General features: G+C 49.6%; 1 protein-coding gene across 1 annotated transcript in view; it reads right to left on the bottom strand.

Annotated features, from left to right (window-relative positions):
- Positions 1 to 13798, bottom strand: part of OTOF (otoferlin) — a 103431-nt gene that overhangs the window by 72418 nt on the left and 17215 nt on the right. The window contains exons 4-5 of the mRNA XM_059467950.1: positions 13216 to 13315; positions 6773 to 6984 (exon numbers count right to left, since the gene is read on the bottom strand). Of these exons, the coding sequence (XP_059323933.1) occupies positions 6773 to 6984; positions 13216 to 13315 (312 nt within the window). The remainder of the gene's footprint in view (positions 1 to 6772; positions 6985 to 13215; positions 13316 to 13798) is intronic.

The raw sequence follows: 13798 nt of genomic DNA, 5'->3' as shown, positions 1-13798 counted from the left end.
GGGAATAACCTTTCCCATCCCAGGAAATTCCCTGTATTTCCAGTATTCCCTGCACCATCCCCATCCTGCTGCTTGTATGGGTGCCTCTTTACCTAAAACTAGAGGTTTTATCTCTAAAAACCTCATTTAAAAGGCTTGGCCTTGGGAATCTCCCTCTCCCAAATTCGTCCTCGTATCCCTGACTTCCATGAGGAAGGGCTGAGGGAATTCCTGCCCCTCCCAGCCAGAATCGATCCAGGCTGACTTGGAGTGCTGGAATGGATGATCCAGGATGATCCTGGACTCTGCCCTAAGATCCAATGGAATCCATGGGCCAGCCAGGGAAAAGGCAGGGTGGGATAATGGGATGCGATAATGGGATGATGGGATGGGATCCATGGAATGGGATAAAGGGATAATGGGATGGGATAATGGGATGGGAAATTGGGATGGGATGGAGATGGGAGGGGATGGGAAATTGGGATGGGATGGGATGGGGTGGGGTGGGGATTGGATAGGGATTGGATTGGATTGGATTGGATTGGATGGGATGGGATGCATTGGATGGGATGGGATAATGAGATAATGGCATAATAGGATAATGGGATGGGATGGGGATGGGATAATGGGACGGGATGGGATAGTGGGATAATAAGATAATGGGATGGGATAACAGGATGGAATGAAATGGGGATGGGATAATGGGATGGGATGGGATGGGATGGGATGGGATGGGATGGGATGGGATGGGATGGGATGGGGATGGGATGATGGGAAGATGGGATGGGATCCATGGAATGAGATCCATGGGATGGGGATGGGGATGGAGATGGGATGGGATGGGATCCATAGGACGGGATGGGATCCATGGGATGGGATGGGAAATTGGGATGGGATGGGATCCATTGGATAGGATGGGATAGTGGGATAATAGGATAATGGGAAGGGCTGTGGCTGGGGCTGGAGGTAGGATGGGATGGGGAAGGAGATGGGATGGGATCCATGGGATGGATTAGGGTGGGATATTTTCCATTGGCCCACAGGGACCCACAGGGATCACCTGGTCCAACTCTGCCCTATCCAAAGCAGATCCAGTGTTAAATCCTGTTATTATGAGCCTCTCCACATCCTTTCAACCATCCCTCATCCCACAGGAATCCAGGAGCTTTTCCCAAAATGCTCCTTCCTGTGGCTGAGCTCCTCCTGGGATGATCCTTGGGATTTTACCTGAAATTCCCTTTCTTTGGCTCCTTCCCAAACTCTTTTGTCACGCCGAGAAAAGCCACAGCAAACAAACTTCCATGCACACGCAGGGAGCTCATTCCCATGGGAATGGCTGATCCCGGGATCTGGGGACAGGACATGGAGACAGAAAGGCACAGCAGTGTCCCAATATCCCGATCTCCATCCAGGATCCCATTCCAGGGCTGCTTTTCTGGCTGTTCCACCACTTCTCCTCCCCACCAGCAGCCCAGGAACGGGAATTCAGGGTCAATTCCTGTGGGAGATCCATCGGGAAAAGGCACGGAGCAGCCACAGTACTGCGGAGCCTCTCCCTACCTCGTGTCCAGGGACCCCTGGCTCAGGGAATCCCCCTCTCCCAGGAGCTCATCCTCGCTGTGGAAATACATCTCGTCCTCTTCCATCCTGGTGGGAACGCCATGAACATCAACCCTGTCCTTCCCAGGAGTCAGGATTCCCAAATCACAGAATCACTGAGCCCTTTGGGTTGGAAAAGCTCTCTGAGTCCTACCATCCCCAGCGCTGCCCAGGCCAGCCCTGATCCATGTCCCCAAGTGCCACATCCACAGGGATTAGAAACACCACCACGGATGGGGGCTCCAGCCCTTCCCTGTGCCAGGGATGGGCAGCGTTTTCCAGGAAGGAATTGTTCCCAAAATCCAACCTGAAGCCCCCATCCAGGACACGACTCTGCACATCCCACGCTCGGCAAACGCCACAACTCTTCCTAAAATGGGGCAGCCACAGCTCCTCTGGGAATTCCAGCCCAGCCCTTCCCTACCCTCCCAGCTGGGAATTCCTTCCCAACATCCCACAATCCCAAGTTCCCCTTTCCCACTGGAAGCCATTCCCTGGTTCCTGGCCTTCCATCCTTTTTCCCAAATTCCAGCTCTCCTGGAGCTCCTTGAGGCTTGGGAAGGGGCTCTGAGCTCTCCTCAGATCCCTAATTTTTCTGCTTTAATCCCACAGAGCTGCATCCCACAGGATTCACCTGATGAGAAACTGGGAAAACCCGTCCTGGAGCCATCCCAGCAGCATCCTTGAATTCCCTGGAATACTCCAATTCCCTGGAATCCTCAAATTCCCTGGAATCCTCAAATCCCAGACTGGTTTGGGTGGGAAGTAACCTTAAATCCCATCCAGTCCCACCCCTGCCAGGGTCAGGGACAACTTGCACTATCCCAGGGTGCTCCAAACCTCATCCAACCTTTCTTTGGACACTTCCATGAGGAATGGAGCATCCATCCCTGCATCCCAAAATTCCAGTGGCACAGTCAGGACTTGGATATCCCATCCCAGCCAGACTGACCTCCTGTCCTGGGTTGTAAAATGTGATTTGGGTGTGTATTCTATTTTCCATCTGTCAGAGGTGGGGCAGTTCTCTTCTGTTCATTGGGCAGTTTTCTTTATCTCTCCCACAATCAACCTTCCCTCCAGGAGATCTCTGCTGTTAATGAGCCATTAATTATTAATTATCTTCTGTTCATGGGCCAGTGAGTGTCACTGATAAAATTCCATCATCTCATTGGGAGATGCTCCACCCAGGGGGAGGAGCCAAACATTCCCACCTGGATACAATCTGACACTGGGAACACCACTGTTATAGACGTGTTTTGTGAAAATTCCTTTTGCCAGGATTTTTTTCTCCTGAAAAGCTGAGAGGCCTCAGAAACGAAATGTAAACAATGGTTATCTGCTGCTGTGGAATGCAACAGGTGCATTTGTGATTGGTCTCATGTGGTTGTTTTTAATTAATGACCAATCACTGGTCCAGCTGCATCGGGACTCTGAGCAGTCACAAGATTTTATCATTCATTTTTTCCTTGCTAGGCTTCTGATGAAATCTTTTCTCTATTCTTTTAGTGTAGTTTTAACATATAATTTTCTTTTAATATAATATATAGGATAAAATAATAAATCAACCTTCTGAAACATAGAGTCAATATTCTCATCTTTTCCTCATCCTGGGGAGGGATATCACCACACACCAGAGCATCCTCTGCCCACTGCATTCCCAGAGGAGCAGCTTCCTTCTCCACTGCATTCCAGAGGAATTCCAGGCCCATCTCCAGCAGCCCTGGAGCTGCAGAGGAAAACTCCCCACCTTGTGCAGGATCCCTGCTGCAGCAGAACCACAGCTGGCACTGCAGGAGGGCTGAGCCACCATGGCATGGGGCTGTGCCACCACTCTGACACACAGGGGGGCAGGGCACGTTCTGACTATGCCAGTGTTGTTTTTATTTGTTTGTACTATTATGTTCATATTTTTAATTTTCCCTAATAAAGAACTGTCATTCCTATTCCCATATCTTTCCCTGGGAGCCCCTTAATTTCAAAATTATAATAATTCAGAGGGAGTGGTTTTACATTTTCCATTTCAGGGGAGGCTCCTGCCTTCCTTAGCACCCTTTTCAAACCAAGACCCCTCTTCTTCCAGCTGTGCCATTCCCGGCTCCCTGCCCGACATCCCCCTGTTCAATCCATCACCACATTCCCACTCAGCCTCGTCCCGGCTCACTGAGCCAGGAAACAAAACCATGCCAAGTTTCCAATTTGCTTTAAAATTCCCTGGATTCAGCCCAGTTCCCACAGTTAATGAACTGCCTTGGAGGGATGTGAGCAATTAGAGGGATATTCCCTCTGTTTCCCATTTTTTCCTTTTTTTGGCCACAATAAAGTCATAATCCCAGATGGAATGTGATCCAAAATGGGACAACCCTGAGGGGGGGAATGGGATGGAAAGAGCAGCTGATTCCAAGGCTCTGTTTGGCTTCCCAGCTCCAGGCTGGCATCCCCATGTGGATTTAAGGATTTGGCAGCCTTGGCAGAATGCTTGGACTCGGTGCTCTGAGAGGGATTTTCCAGCCTGAAGTTTTCTGGTATTCCATGATTTGGGAATGCAGGGATTGTCCTCATTTATCCATCCCCGTGGAAGAGGTGGATCCATGAGGAGCAGACAGGGAATGTGGTGTTCCCGAGGGAGATGTGGGCGACATCACGGCCCAGCTCTGCCTTCACTGCCCCCCTCTCCCACTTCCAGAGCCTTCCCTCCACCTCCATCTCATTCCTGAAGCATTCCAGCAACTTCAGGGCTTTGATGTCTCCCTTATTTCCAAATGCTCCCTTTCCCAATGGATTCAAGAGCTCCCAGAGTGGGGACCCATGGACAAAGCCACCCTGGACAGCACAATTCCAAAAACTGTGGAAAGTTGCCTGAAAATTCTGTGATTCTGTGAAAATGTACTTTAGCATTCCATGAATCCCCTCGTGGCTGCAAATCCTGAATTTACAGAATCCCAGGAGTTGGAAAATCCCTCCAGGGTCATCGAGCCCCAGCTGTGCCCGATCCCCACCTTGTCACCAGCCCAGAGCACTGAGTGCCACATCCAGGAATTCCTTGGACACCTCTAGGGATGAGGACTCCACCACCATCTAAGGATCGTGCCCTGAGTATCCATAGCCTCATGGAGAACTGGTTCCAGCTTGGATTCCATCCCAATGGAGTCACCTGCAGCATTCCCAGTCAATCCCATTGGGCTGGGATTGCAACTGCTTCCAGCAGCTTTGTGTCATTCAGTCCCTGGGATTGTTCCCATCCAGGAGCAGATCCCAGGAGCCCACAAAGACACCCAAGGAAAGCTATGGATCCCTAAATGAATGGAAAACCGGAATTCCCTTGGAAGAACTGGAGGTGTCCCACCTGCCACAGTGGGTTTCCTCGGGAATTCCCAGCAGGAATCACCTGGTGAGGGATTCCACTTATTCCACTTATCCACTTATATCCACTTACCCAACATCTGCCCTGGGGCCACCTCAGTCCTGGGAGCACCATGTGCTCCATGGACACCGGGGATTCCACCTGGACCTAAATCCCACCAGTGAGGCCTGACCCAGAGCCAGACCCTCCATCCCCTCAGGATCAGGATGGAATGACACTTCCTCTCCAAGTGCTTCAATCCTGGAAGTCCAGCTCTCTCCAGGTATGGTGGAGAACCAGGAGCTGCTGGAGGCCACCTGGATCCCACTCTCACCTATTGGATCCACTTCACTGGTAGATCCATGGAGTTGTTCCATGGATACACCAGTGAGCCCTGACACCCATCCAGACTTTTTATCCTGTTGAGATCAGGACGGAATGATGCTTCCTGTCCATGTGCTACACTCGTGGAACTTCAGCTATCTCCAGGTGTGGTGGAGCACCAGGACCTGCTGGAGGCCACCCTCACCTGAAGCCATTCCATGGATCCACCAGTGAGCCCTGACCCCCATCCAGACCTTTGATCCTCTCAGGATCAGGATGGAATGACACTTTCTGTCCAAGTGCTACAATCCTGGAATTTCAGCTCTGTCCCCAAGCACCAGGACCTGCTGGAGGCCACCTGCCATCCCACCCTCACCTGGAGCTGTTCCATGGATCCACCCATGAGCCCTGATCCCCATCCAGACCTTTGATCTCCTTGAGATCTGCATGAAATGACACTTCCTGTCCAAGTGCTGCAATCCTGGAATTTCAGCTCTGTCCCTGAGCACCAGGACCTGCCGGAGGCCACCTGGATCCCACCCTCATCTGGAGCTGTTCCATGGATCGACCAGTGAGCCCTGAACCCCATCCAGACCCTTCATCCCTTCAAGATCTGCATGGAATGATGCTTCTTGTGCAAATGCTACAATCCTGAAAGTTCAGCTCTGTTCTGGAATACTAGCACCTGCTGGAGGCCACCTGGATCCCATGCTCACCTGGAGCTGTTCCATGGATCCACCAGTGAGCCCTGACACCCATCCAGACCCTTCATGTCCTCGAGATCTGCATGGAATGACACTTTCTCTCCAAGTGCTACAATCCTGGAAGTCCAGCTCTCTCTAGGTGTGGTGGAGCACCAGAACCTGCTTGAGGCTACCATCACCTGGAGTTGTTCCATGTATCCACCAGTGAGCCCTGACCCCCATCCAGAACTTTCATCCCCTCAAGACCTTCATGGAATTACACCTTCTGTCCACATGCTACAATCCTTGAAGTTCAGCTCTATCCTGGAGCACCAGAACCTGCTGGAGGCCACCTGAATACCACGCTCACCTGGAGTTGTTCCATGGATCCACCCATGAGCCCTGATCCCCATCCAGACCTTTGATCTCCTTGAGATCTGCATGAAATGACACTTCATTCCAAGTGCTACAATCCTGGAAGTTCAGCTCTGTTCCCGAGCACCAGGACCTGCTGGAGGCCACCTGGATCCCACCCTCATCTGGAGCTGTTCCATGGATCGACCAGTGAGCCCTGAACCCCATCCAGACCCTTCATCCCCTCAAGACCTTCATGGAATTAAACCTTCTGTCCATGTGCTACAATCCTGGAAGTTCAGCTCTATCCTGGAGCACCAGAACCTGCTGGAGGCCACCTGAATCCTATGCTCACCTGGAGATGTTCCATGGATCCTCTGAGGGCAGGAGATGCCCCTTGGAGCAGCGCTGGGATGACGCCACCCTTTCCCAACAATCCAAGCCCTCCCAATCCCCCCACAATCCCACATCCAGGATCTCTGTGTCCCGTTACCTCCTGAAGCTCCTCTCCGTGGATTGCTGGTTGGATTTCCCAGGAGAGACGTCGGAGCTGTGCCGGTGGCCGGACAGGAGGCTGTCGGTCTCCAGGGAATACCTCCCGTCCCCCTCCGAGTGCACGCTGGGCGTCTCCAGGAATTCCTTGTCATTCCAGGTGCCCACTGTCCCATCCAGAGCCTGGTAGCGGATTTCTATGGAGATGCTGGTCTGGAAGACAGGGAGACACCATCAGCACCCTGAGGAATATTCCAGGAAATCCAAAAAGCAGGAAGAACATTGGCTGTTGAGTGTTTTAGCCTTGCTGATCCTAAAGTTTCATTTTTCCTGGATGACGATTCTTTGCTTCTTTTCTTCTCCCAAGGTCGGGATTAAATTGTGAGATGGAATTTCTTGTTGGGACTCAGGTGTTTATCTTATCTATGTTCTTATCTGTTCTTATCTATCTTATCTCACAATAAGTGAGATAAGTTCTGCAACACTTCACCAAACCAAAAATGGAGCCCCATCTCTCTCTCTCTCTGCAAGGCCTTTTAAGAATAAACTGTTTAATTAAGAAATGACACCTAAATTATTTTTACTTTTTACCCAATAACCAACCACCCGTGGCCTGCAATGCAGTTTTTTATCCAATTACACAAAACCACCCAAACCCTTGGAGGAGAAGGTGAAGAAGGTTATGAAAAAGGTGAAGAAGAAGGTGAAGAAGAAGGTGAAAAGTTGGTGAAGAAGAAGAAGATGCAGAAGAAGGTGATGAAGAAGGACCGGCCACTATCCTAAAGCCTCCATCTTGCCCCATATTTATTACCATACTCTAAAACCCTAAACTCTAAGTTTTCCACCCTGTGACATCACACACTTCTTCCCAACTCCACACCCACAATCCCAGCGCTCTCAATCAATTCTGGAAGCTTCTCCACAGCCCCAGGTCAGATGCAGTGCTCTCCTGCGGGTCAGAGTCTGTCAGCATAGAAAGTCTGGAATTCCCAGCATCCAGGGCTCCAACATCGGGACACCTGGAGAGGAGCTTTGGGCCTGAGAGGGATCTGACCATGGTCCTGATTCACTGGAACTCCTGGTGCACCCCAGACCAGCGGCAGCAGAGCCGGGAGAAGGAAAAGCCCGGAGGAGCTGCAAACCCTGGGTGCAGCTGGAGGCAGCAGGAGCAGATGGAGCCGGTTCCTGGTGGAGCTGGTCCACCATTTTGTTGGGAATTCTAGCCTGGGATACTGCTAATCCATGGATTTGTGGTGCTTCATTCCATACTGGTCCTGTCTCCTGCCAGGACAAGGTTTTTAAGGAATGGGCATCCCTGGGGAGCCTTGGGGAGCAGTTGGAGGCACCCTGGTGGAACTGCATTCCCTGGTCCACCACTTTGTTGGGAATTCTACCCTGGGATACTGCTACTCCATGGATTTGTGGCACTTCACTCCAGCCTGGTCCTATCTCCAGGTTGGGCACAGTTTTTTAGGAATGGGCATCTCAATCTTAGATTGGTTCTGGTTTGAGCCTCCCTGTCTGGCCATGACCAGCCCAGGTGGGGCTTGGGGACACAAAGGGACCTCTCATGGCCGTGTCCAAGCTTCATCTCAAGCTTCTCATGGATCACAGAATCCTGAAATGGTTTGGGTGGGAAAGGACCTTGAAACTCCTCCCATTTCCATTCCACCTTCCAGGGTGCTCCAACCCCAATGTCCAACCTGGCCTTGGACACTCCCAGGGATCCAGGGGCAGCCACAGCTTCTCTGGGAATTCCAGCCCCACCAGGAATTCCTTCCCAAAATCCCACATCCAATCTCTGATCTAAACCTCCTTGGATGAACCAGCTCCAAGAAAGTTCCTCTCCCTTTTCCATGTGGCCATTCCCAACTTACTCCAGGTTGCAGCAAATTTGAGTTTGGAGCTTTCAAGTATTTTTCTCACCAAAATCTTTCTTTTTTTCTCCCTAAAGTCGTTCCTTTTCTTCTCCTTATTTCCCTTTTTTATCCCTAAAATATTTCCCTTTTTTTCCCCTAAAATCTTTCCCTTTTTTCTCTCTAAAATCTTTCCTTTATTTCTTCCTAAAATATTTCCTTTTTCCTCTCAAAAATCTTTCCCTTTTTCTCCCTAAAATAGTTCCTTTTCTTCTCCCTATTTTCCTTTTTTCTCCCTAAAATATTTCCTTTTTTTTCTCCCTAAAATCTTTCTTTTCTTTTTCTCCCTAAAATATTTCCTTTTTTTCTCTGTACAATCTTTCCTTTTTTCTCCCTAAAATATTTAAAATATTTCCCTTTTTCTCTCTAAAATCTTTTCCTTTTCCCCCTAAAATCTTTCCTTCTCTCTCCCTGAAATCTTCCCCCTTTTTCTCCCTAAAACATTTCCTTTTTTCTCCCTCAAATCTTTCCTTTTTCTCCGTAAAGTATTTCATTTTTCCTCCCTAAAATATTTCCCCTTTTCTTCCTAAAATCTTTCCCTTTTCTCTCTAAAATATTTCCTTTTTCTCCTTCAAATCTCTCCTTTTTTTCTCCCCAAAATATTTCCTTTTTTCTACCGAAAATCTTTCCCTGCATTCCAAATGGAATCAAATCCATGAGATTTCATCCCACTGCCTTTGCTCTCGTGGTCAAAATCTTTCTAAAAGCTCAGATTTGGACAAAGCAACTTGGGGGGAAAAAAAGAAAAAAGCCAAAAAGCAATTCCCAGTTCATTCTCCTGGAAAATGCCTCTTTTGAAAACCCATCATCTGCTGACAAGATTAAAGTACAAGGAAAAAAAACACTTTTCCACCTCCACTCTGCTTCCATGGAGAAATTATCTGTTATTTTGGGTTCAAAACCAACTGATTTTAGTAAAAAAAAAAAAAAAAAAAAAAAAAAAGAAGAAAAATGAAAGAAAAACAAAATGTTAAAAAATGGGGAGTGGGGAAATTTCTTACAGAAATCCTCCTTTTTCCATGTTTTGCAGCCTTCCCCCCTGGTCCAAACAAGGGGATGTTGGAAAGTTGGAAAATCCAAGATTTGGGAAAAGAACAACAATTCCAGAGGGATTCTGTGCATCCCGCACATGACAGCTGAAGGGTGACTCAGTCCCAGCTGGGAATGGAGATCTGGGGGAAGGTTTTGATCGATTTATATATTTTTTTTTTTTTTTGCAAAATCTGAATTTGAGTCAATCACACCTAATTTCCCCCCCCCTCCAAAGCTATTAGAGAACATAAAAAAAAAAAAAAAAAAAACACCAAAAAACAAAAAACAACAAAATGAAAAACAGGGATCAAAGTTGGAATATTCAGTTTTTTTACATTTTCAGACATTTTGGGGTTAAAATCTCCTTTTCCAGCTGGATTTAGGAGTTAAAAACTCCTTTCAAGGCAGGAAAAATTAAGGATATAAGAAAGTGAAAGATCTGTGGGATGAGTGGGATCACACCTTGGAAGGGCAATTAGGAGGATGTGGGTTGGAATTAGGAGAAATTCCAGTTGGAAACAATGGAATGGAAAAGAAAATCAAGGAGAAAAATTCCTGCAGAGCTGGGAGGAGTTGATCTTTCCCTGGGGATTTTAAATTGATTTTTAATGGATTTTTTTTCCTGCTGTTGAGAGAAAAAAAATAATTCTGAGCCATCCTGGCTTTTCTGTTGTAGGAGAATGGACACAGCCAGAATTTTGCTCCTGGCTCCGGCGTTCCCAGAGCTTTTAATCTCCTGGAGAAGGCAATAAAGTCAGGAGGGAGGGTGGGAGCTGCCAGGGATGATACTCAGCCAGCCCAGAAAAAAGAAAAACAATTTCCAAATTTTGTTTTGAGTTCCATTATGGAAAAATGAGGCTGTTCCCAGAAATTGCCTCGGGATGGATGGGAAAGGATCGTTAATCTCATCCCATTCAAATCCCAAAATGTCCCACCATCCCAGGGTGATCCAAACTCTCCTTGGACACTGCCAGGGATTCTCTGGGAATTCCAGCCCAGCCAGGAATCCCTTCCCAAGATCCCACCATCCCAAGCTCCCCTTTCCCACTGGAAGCCATTCCCTGCCTCCTGCCCCTCCAGCCCTTGCCCAAATCCCAGCTCTCCTGGAGCCCCTTTGGGATGGGGAAGCGGCTCCAAGGATTCCCTGGATCCCGCCCTGATCCAGCTGCACATTCCCAGCTCTCCCAGCCTGCCATTGGATCCACCCCCATCCCAACTCCTCTCTGGGAAGGAATTTCAGGAATAAGGGGGTTCACTCAGAATCTCAGGACTCCAGGGCTTGTCTCCCTTCTCTTTTCCATGCCTGAATTCCATAAAAATCCCTCGGGATGGATCCTGAGTGTCTTTGATCCCAGAATCCTGGAATGGTTTGGATGGGATCCATGGACTTTCAGTCTCATCCCAGGGACACTTCCCACCATCCCAGGGTGATTGAAATCCATCTTTGGACACTGCCAGAGATCCAGGGATTCTCTGGGAATTCCAGCCCAGCCAGGAATTCTTTCCCAAGATCCCACAAACTCAAGCTCCCCTTTTCCAGTGGGAAGTCATTCCCTGGCTCCCTGCAGCCCTTTCCCAAATCCCAGATCTCCTGGAGCCCCTTTCGGATGGGGAAACAGCTCCAAGGATTCCCTGGATTTTTCCCTGATCCAGCTGCACATTCCCAGCTCTCCCAGGCCTGGAGCAGCTCCATGCTCGCCTCTGGACTCTGACTGTTTTCCCAAACCCTTGGATCACATGGAAAATCCCTGTGGCACCTCCTCACCTGGAATTCCACAATTTCCACACCCCTCTGGGAAAACGAGGATAAGAACCACCCCCTCCCCGGGTCTGGGAGCCCTGAGCCCCCATCCCGAGGTTAAAATCTCCCCCTTTTTGGAAAAATCTTTCCCTTTCTGGGGCAGCCGCCGCTTCCCTCGCTGCATTCCCACCTCCCGGGAGCCGTTTCCCATGGAAACGGAGTTTAGGAACTGGCTTGGAAACGCTGCAATTTCTGATCCTGATATCCAACCCCGGGGGTTCCATTAAAAATCAGCCTCCCCCCTTCCTTTTCCCGGGAAGCCGCCGCCTCATCCAGCACCAAGGACAGGGACGGGTGAGGGGAATTCTTGGAATTGTCAGGGAGGAGAGCAGGATTTCATTAAGTGGCTTCTCCTGGGGGGGATGGATGGAGCGGAACCAATAAAAACCGGGGATGCAGTCCTGAGGAGGGAGGGGAAGTGCAAGGAGTGCAGATGTGCTTGGGAAAAATAATTCCAGCTGCTCGCTGGTTTATTGGGAATTTGCCTGATGAAAATCATTCTCCAAAGGAGGAAAATGCCAGATTTTTAGGATTTTTTGGTGTCACAAAGGGCAGAGAGGGAAATCAATGGATGGAAGTTGAATCATCCCAAATTTCTGGTGGCAAAGTAATTCCTGATGGCCTCCTGGCCTGGCCAGGGCTTGGGATGGGATCCTGGAATCCCAGACAGATTTGGGTGGGAAAGGACCTTAAATCCAATCTCATTTCAGCCCTGACAATTCCCACTGCCCCATCCAGCCTGGCCTTGGACATTCCCAGGGATCCAGGGGTGGCCACAGCTTCTCTGGGAATTCCAGCCCAGCTCCTTCCCACCCTCCCAGCCAGGAATTTCTTCCCAATATTCCCCCTATCCCTGCTCTCAGCCAGAGGATGGAACTGGATGAGCTTTAAGGTCCATTTCAACCCAAACCATTCCATGATTCCTTGATAAATGACACTCAGGATCCATCCAGAGGGATTTTTATGGAATTTGGGATGGAAAATGGAGGAAGGAGGAAGGGAGACCCTTCCTGGAGTCCTGAGATTCCGAGTGAACCCCCTTGTTCCCAAAATTCCTTCTCAGAGAGGAGTTTGTGATGGGGCTGGATCCAATCCCAGACTGGAATTGTGCAGCTGGATCGGGGAAGGATCCAGGGAATCCTTGGAGCTGCTTGCCCATCCCAAAGGGGCTCCAGGAGAGCTGGAATTTGGGCAAGGGCTGGAGGGGCAGGAGGCAGGGAATGGCTTCCAGTGGGAAAGGGGAGCTTGGGATGGTGGGATCTTGCGAAGGGATTCCTGGCTGGGCTGGAATTCCCAGAGAATCCCTGGATCCCTGGCAGTGTCCAAGGCCAGGTTTGATCACCTTGGGACGGTGGGAGGTGTTGCGGTTGGAATGGGATGGGATTTAAAGTCCCTTCCCATCCAAACCCATCTGGAATTCCCTGATTCCACCCTGCACTCTGCTTCTCCCTGTCCATGCTCGGATCAAACCAGGTCCATTCCTGCTTTTCCCCCACCCCAACTTCCCACGCTTTTCCAATCCGAGTTTCCCTGTGCACCCTCTGGACATTCCCGGCCGCCTCATCCCTTCAGAGCAGGAGTAACAGGATCAAGGCAAGGAACACCAATATCCCTGATCCCACAGGTTCAGCGGAGACACGGACACACAGACACACGGATCTGGAAATGATGGGAATGTTGGCCTCGGTGACCCACCTGGATGGAGGAATTGTTGTCATCGATGAGCGTGTCCGTCACCTCCAGCTGCCCTTCCGCCACCACCTTCTGCAGGACCATCCGGAACGTCCCGATGAGCCTGCGGAGCAAAGGACAGGGAATGCCGGGAGTTCTCACCCACCAGGACCGGGTTTTCACGGGAAAAGGGATTTGCTTCCTGTTTTCCTTGGGAGGAGGAGGGAGAGGTGACATTCCAGACTGAGGCTCAGTGGAGGTGATAGAACAAAGGAGAAGCTGAGAGAGGAACCATTCCAAGGGAATAGGAAAGAAGGAGATTTGGGAACCATCACTCTTAAATTCCTGGGATGCCACTGAGGGATCCCAAAGACTTTTCCATATGGAATCTCCATAGTGGACGGACACCTTCAATTGTGTGATATCCCTAAATTTCCATGCTGGTGATTCAAACAAGGAGCAGGGATTGCTCCTCATCCATCTGCACCACGTCATGGAATCATGGAATGCTTTGGGTGGGAATGGACCTTGGAGCTCATCCCAATTCCTTCCACCATCCCAGGCGGCTCCAAACTCCAATGATGTGAAGGAATTTTTCCCAATATCC

Source organism: Ammospiza nelsoni, chromosome 3 (assembly GCF_027579445.1).
Source record: "Ammospiza nelsoni isolate bAmmNel1 chromosome 3, bAmmNel1.pri, whole genome shotgun sequence".
In the NCBI taxonomy this organism is placed as follows: domain Eukaryota; kingdom Metazoa; phylum Chordata; class Aves; order Passeriformes; family Passerellidae; genus Ammospiza; species Ammospiza nelsoni.
The sequence above is the reverse complement of the archived record's forward strand: the minus strand, read 5'-3'. Positions and strand labels throughout refer to the sequence as shown.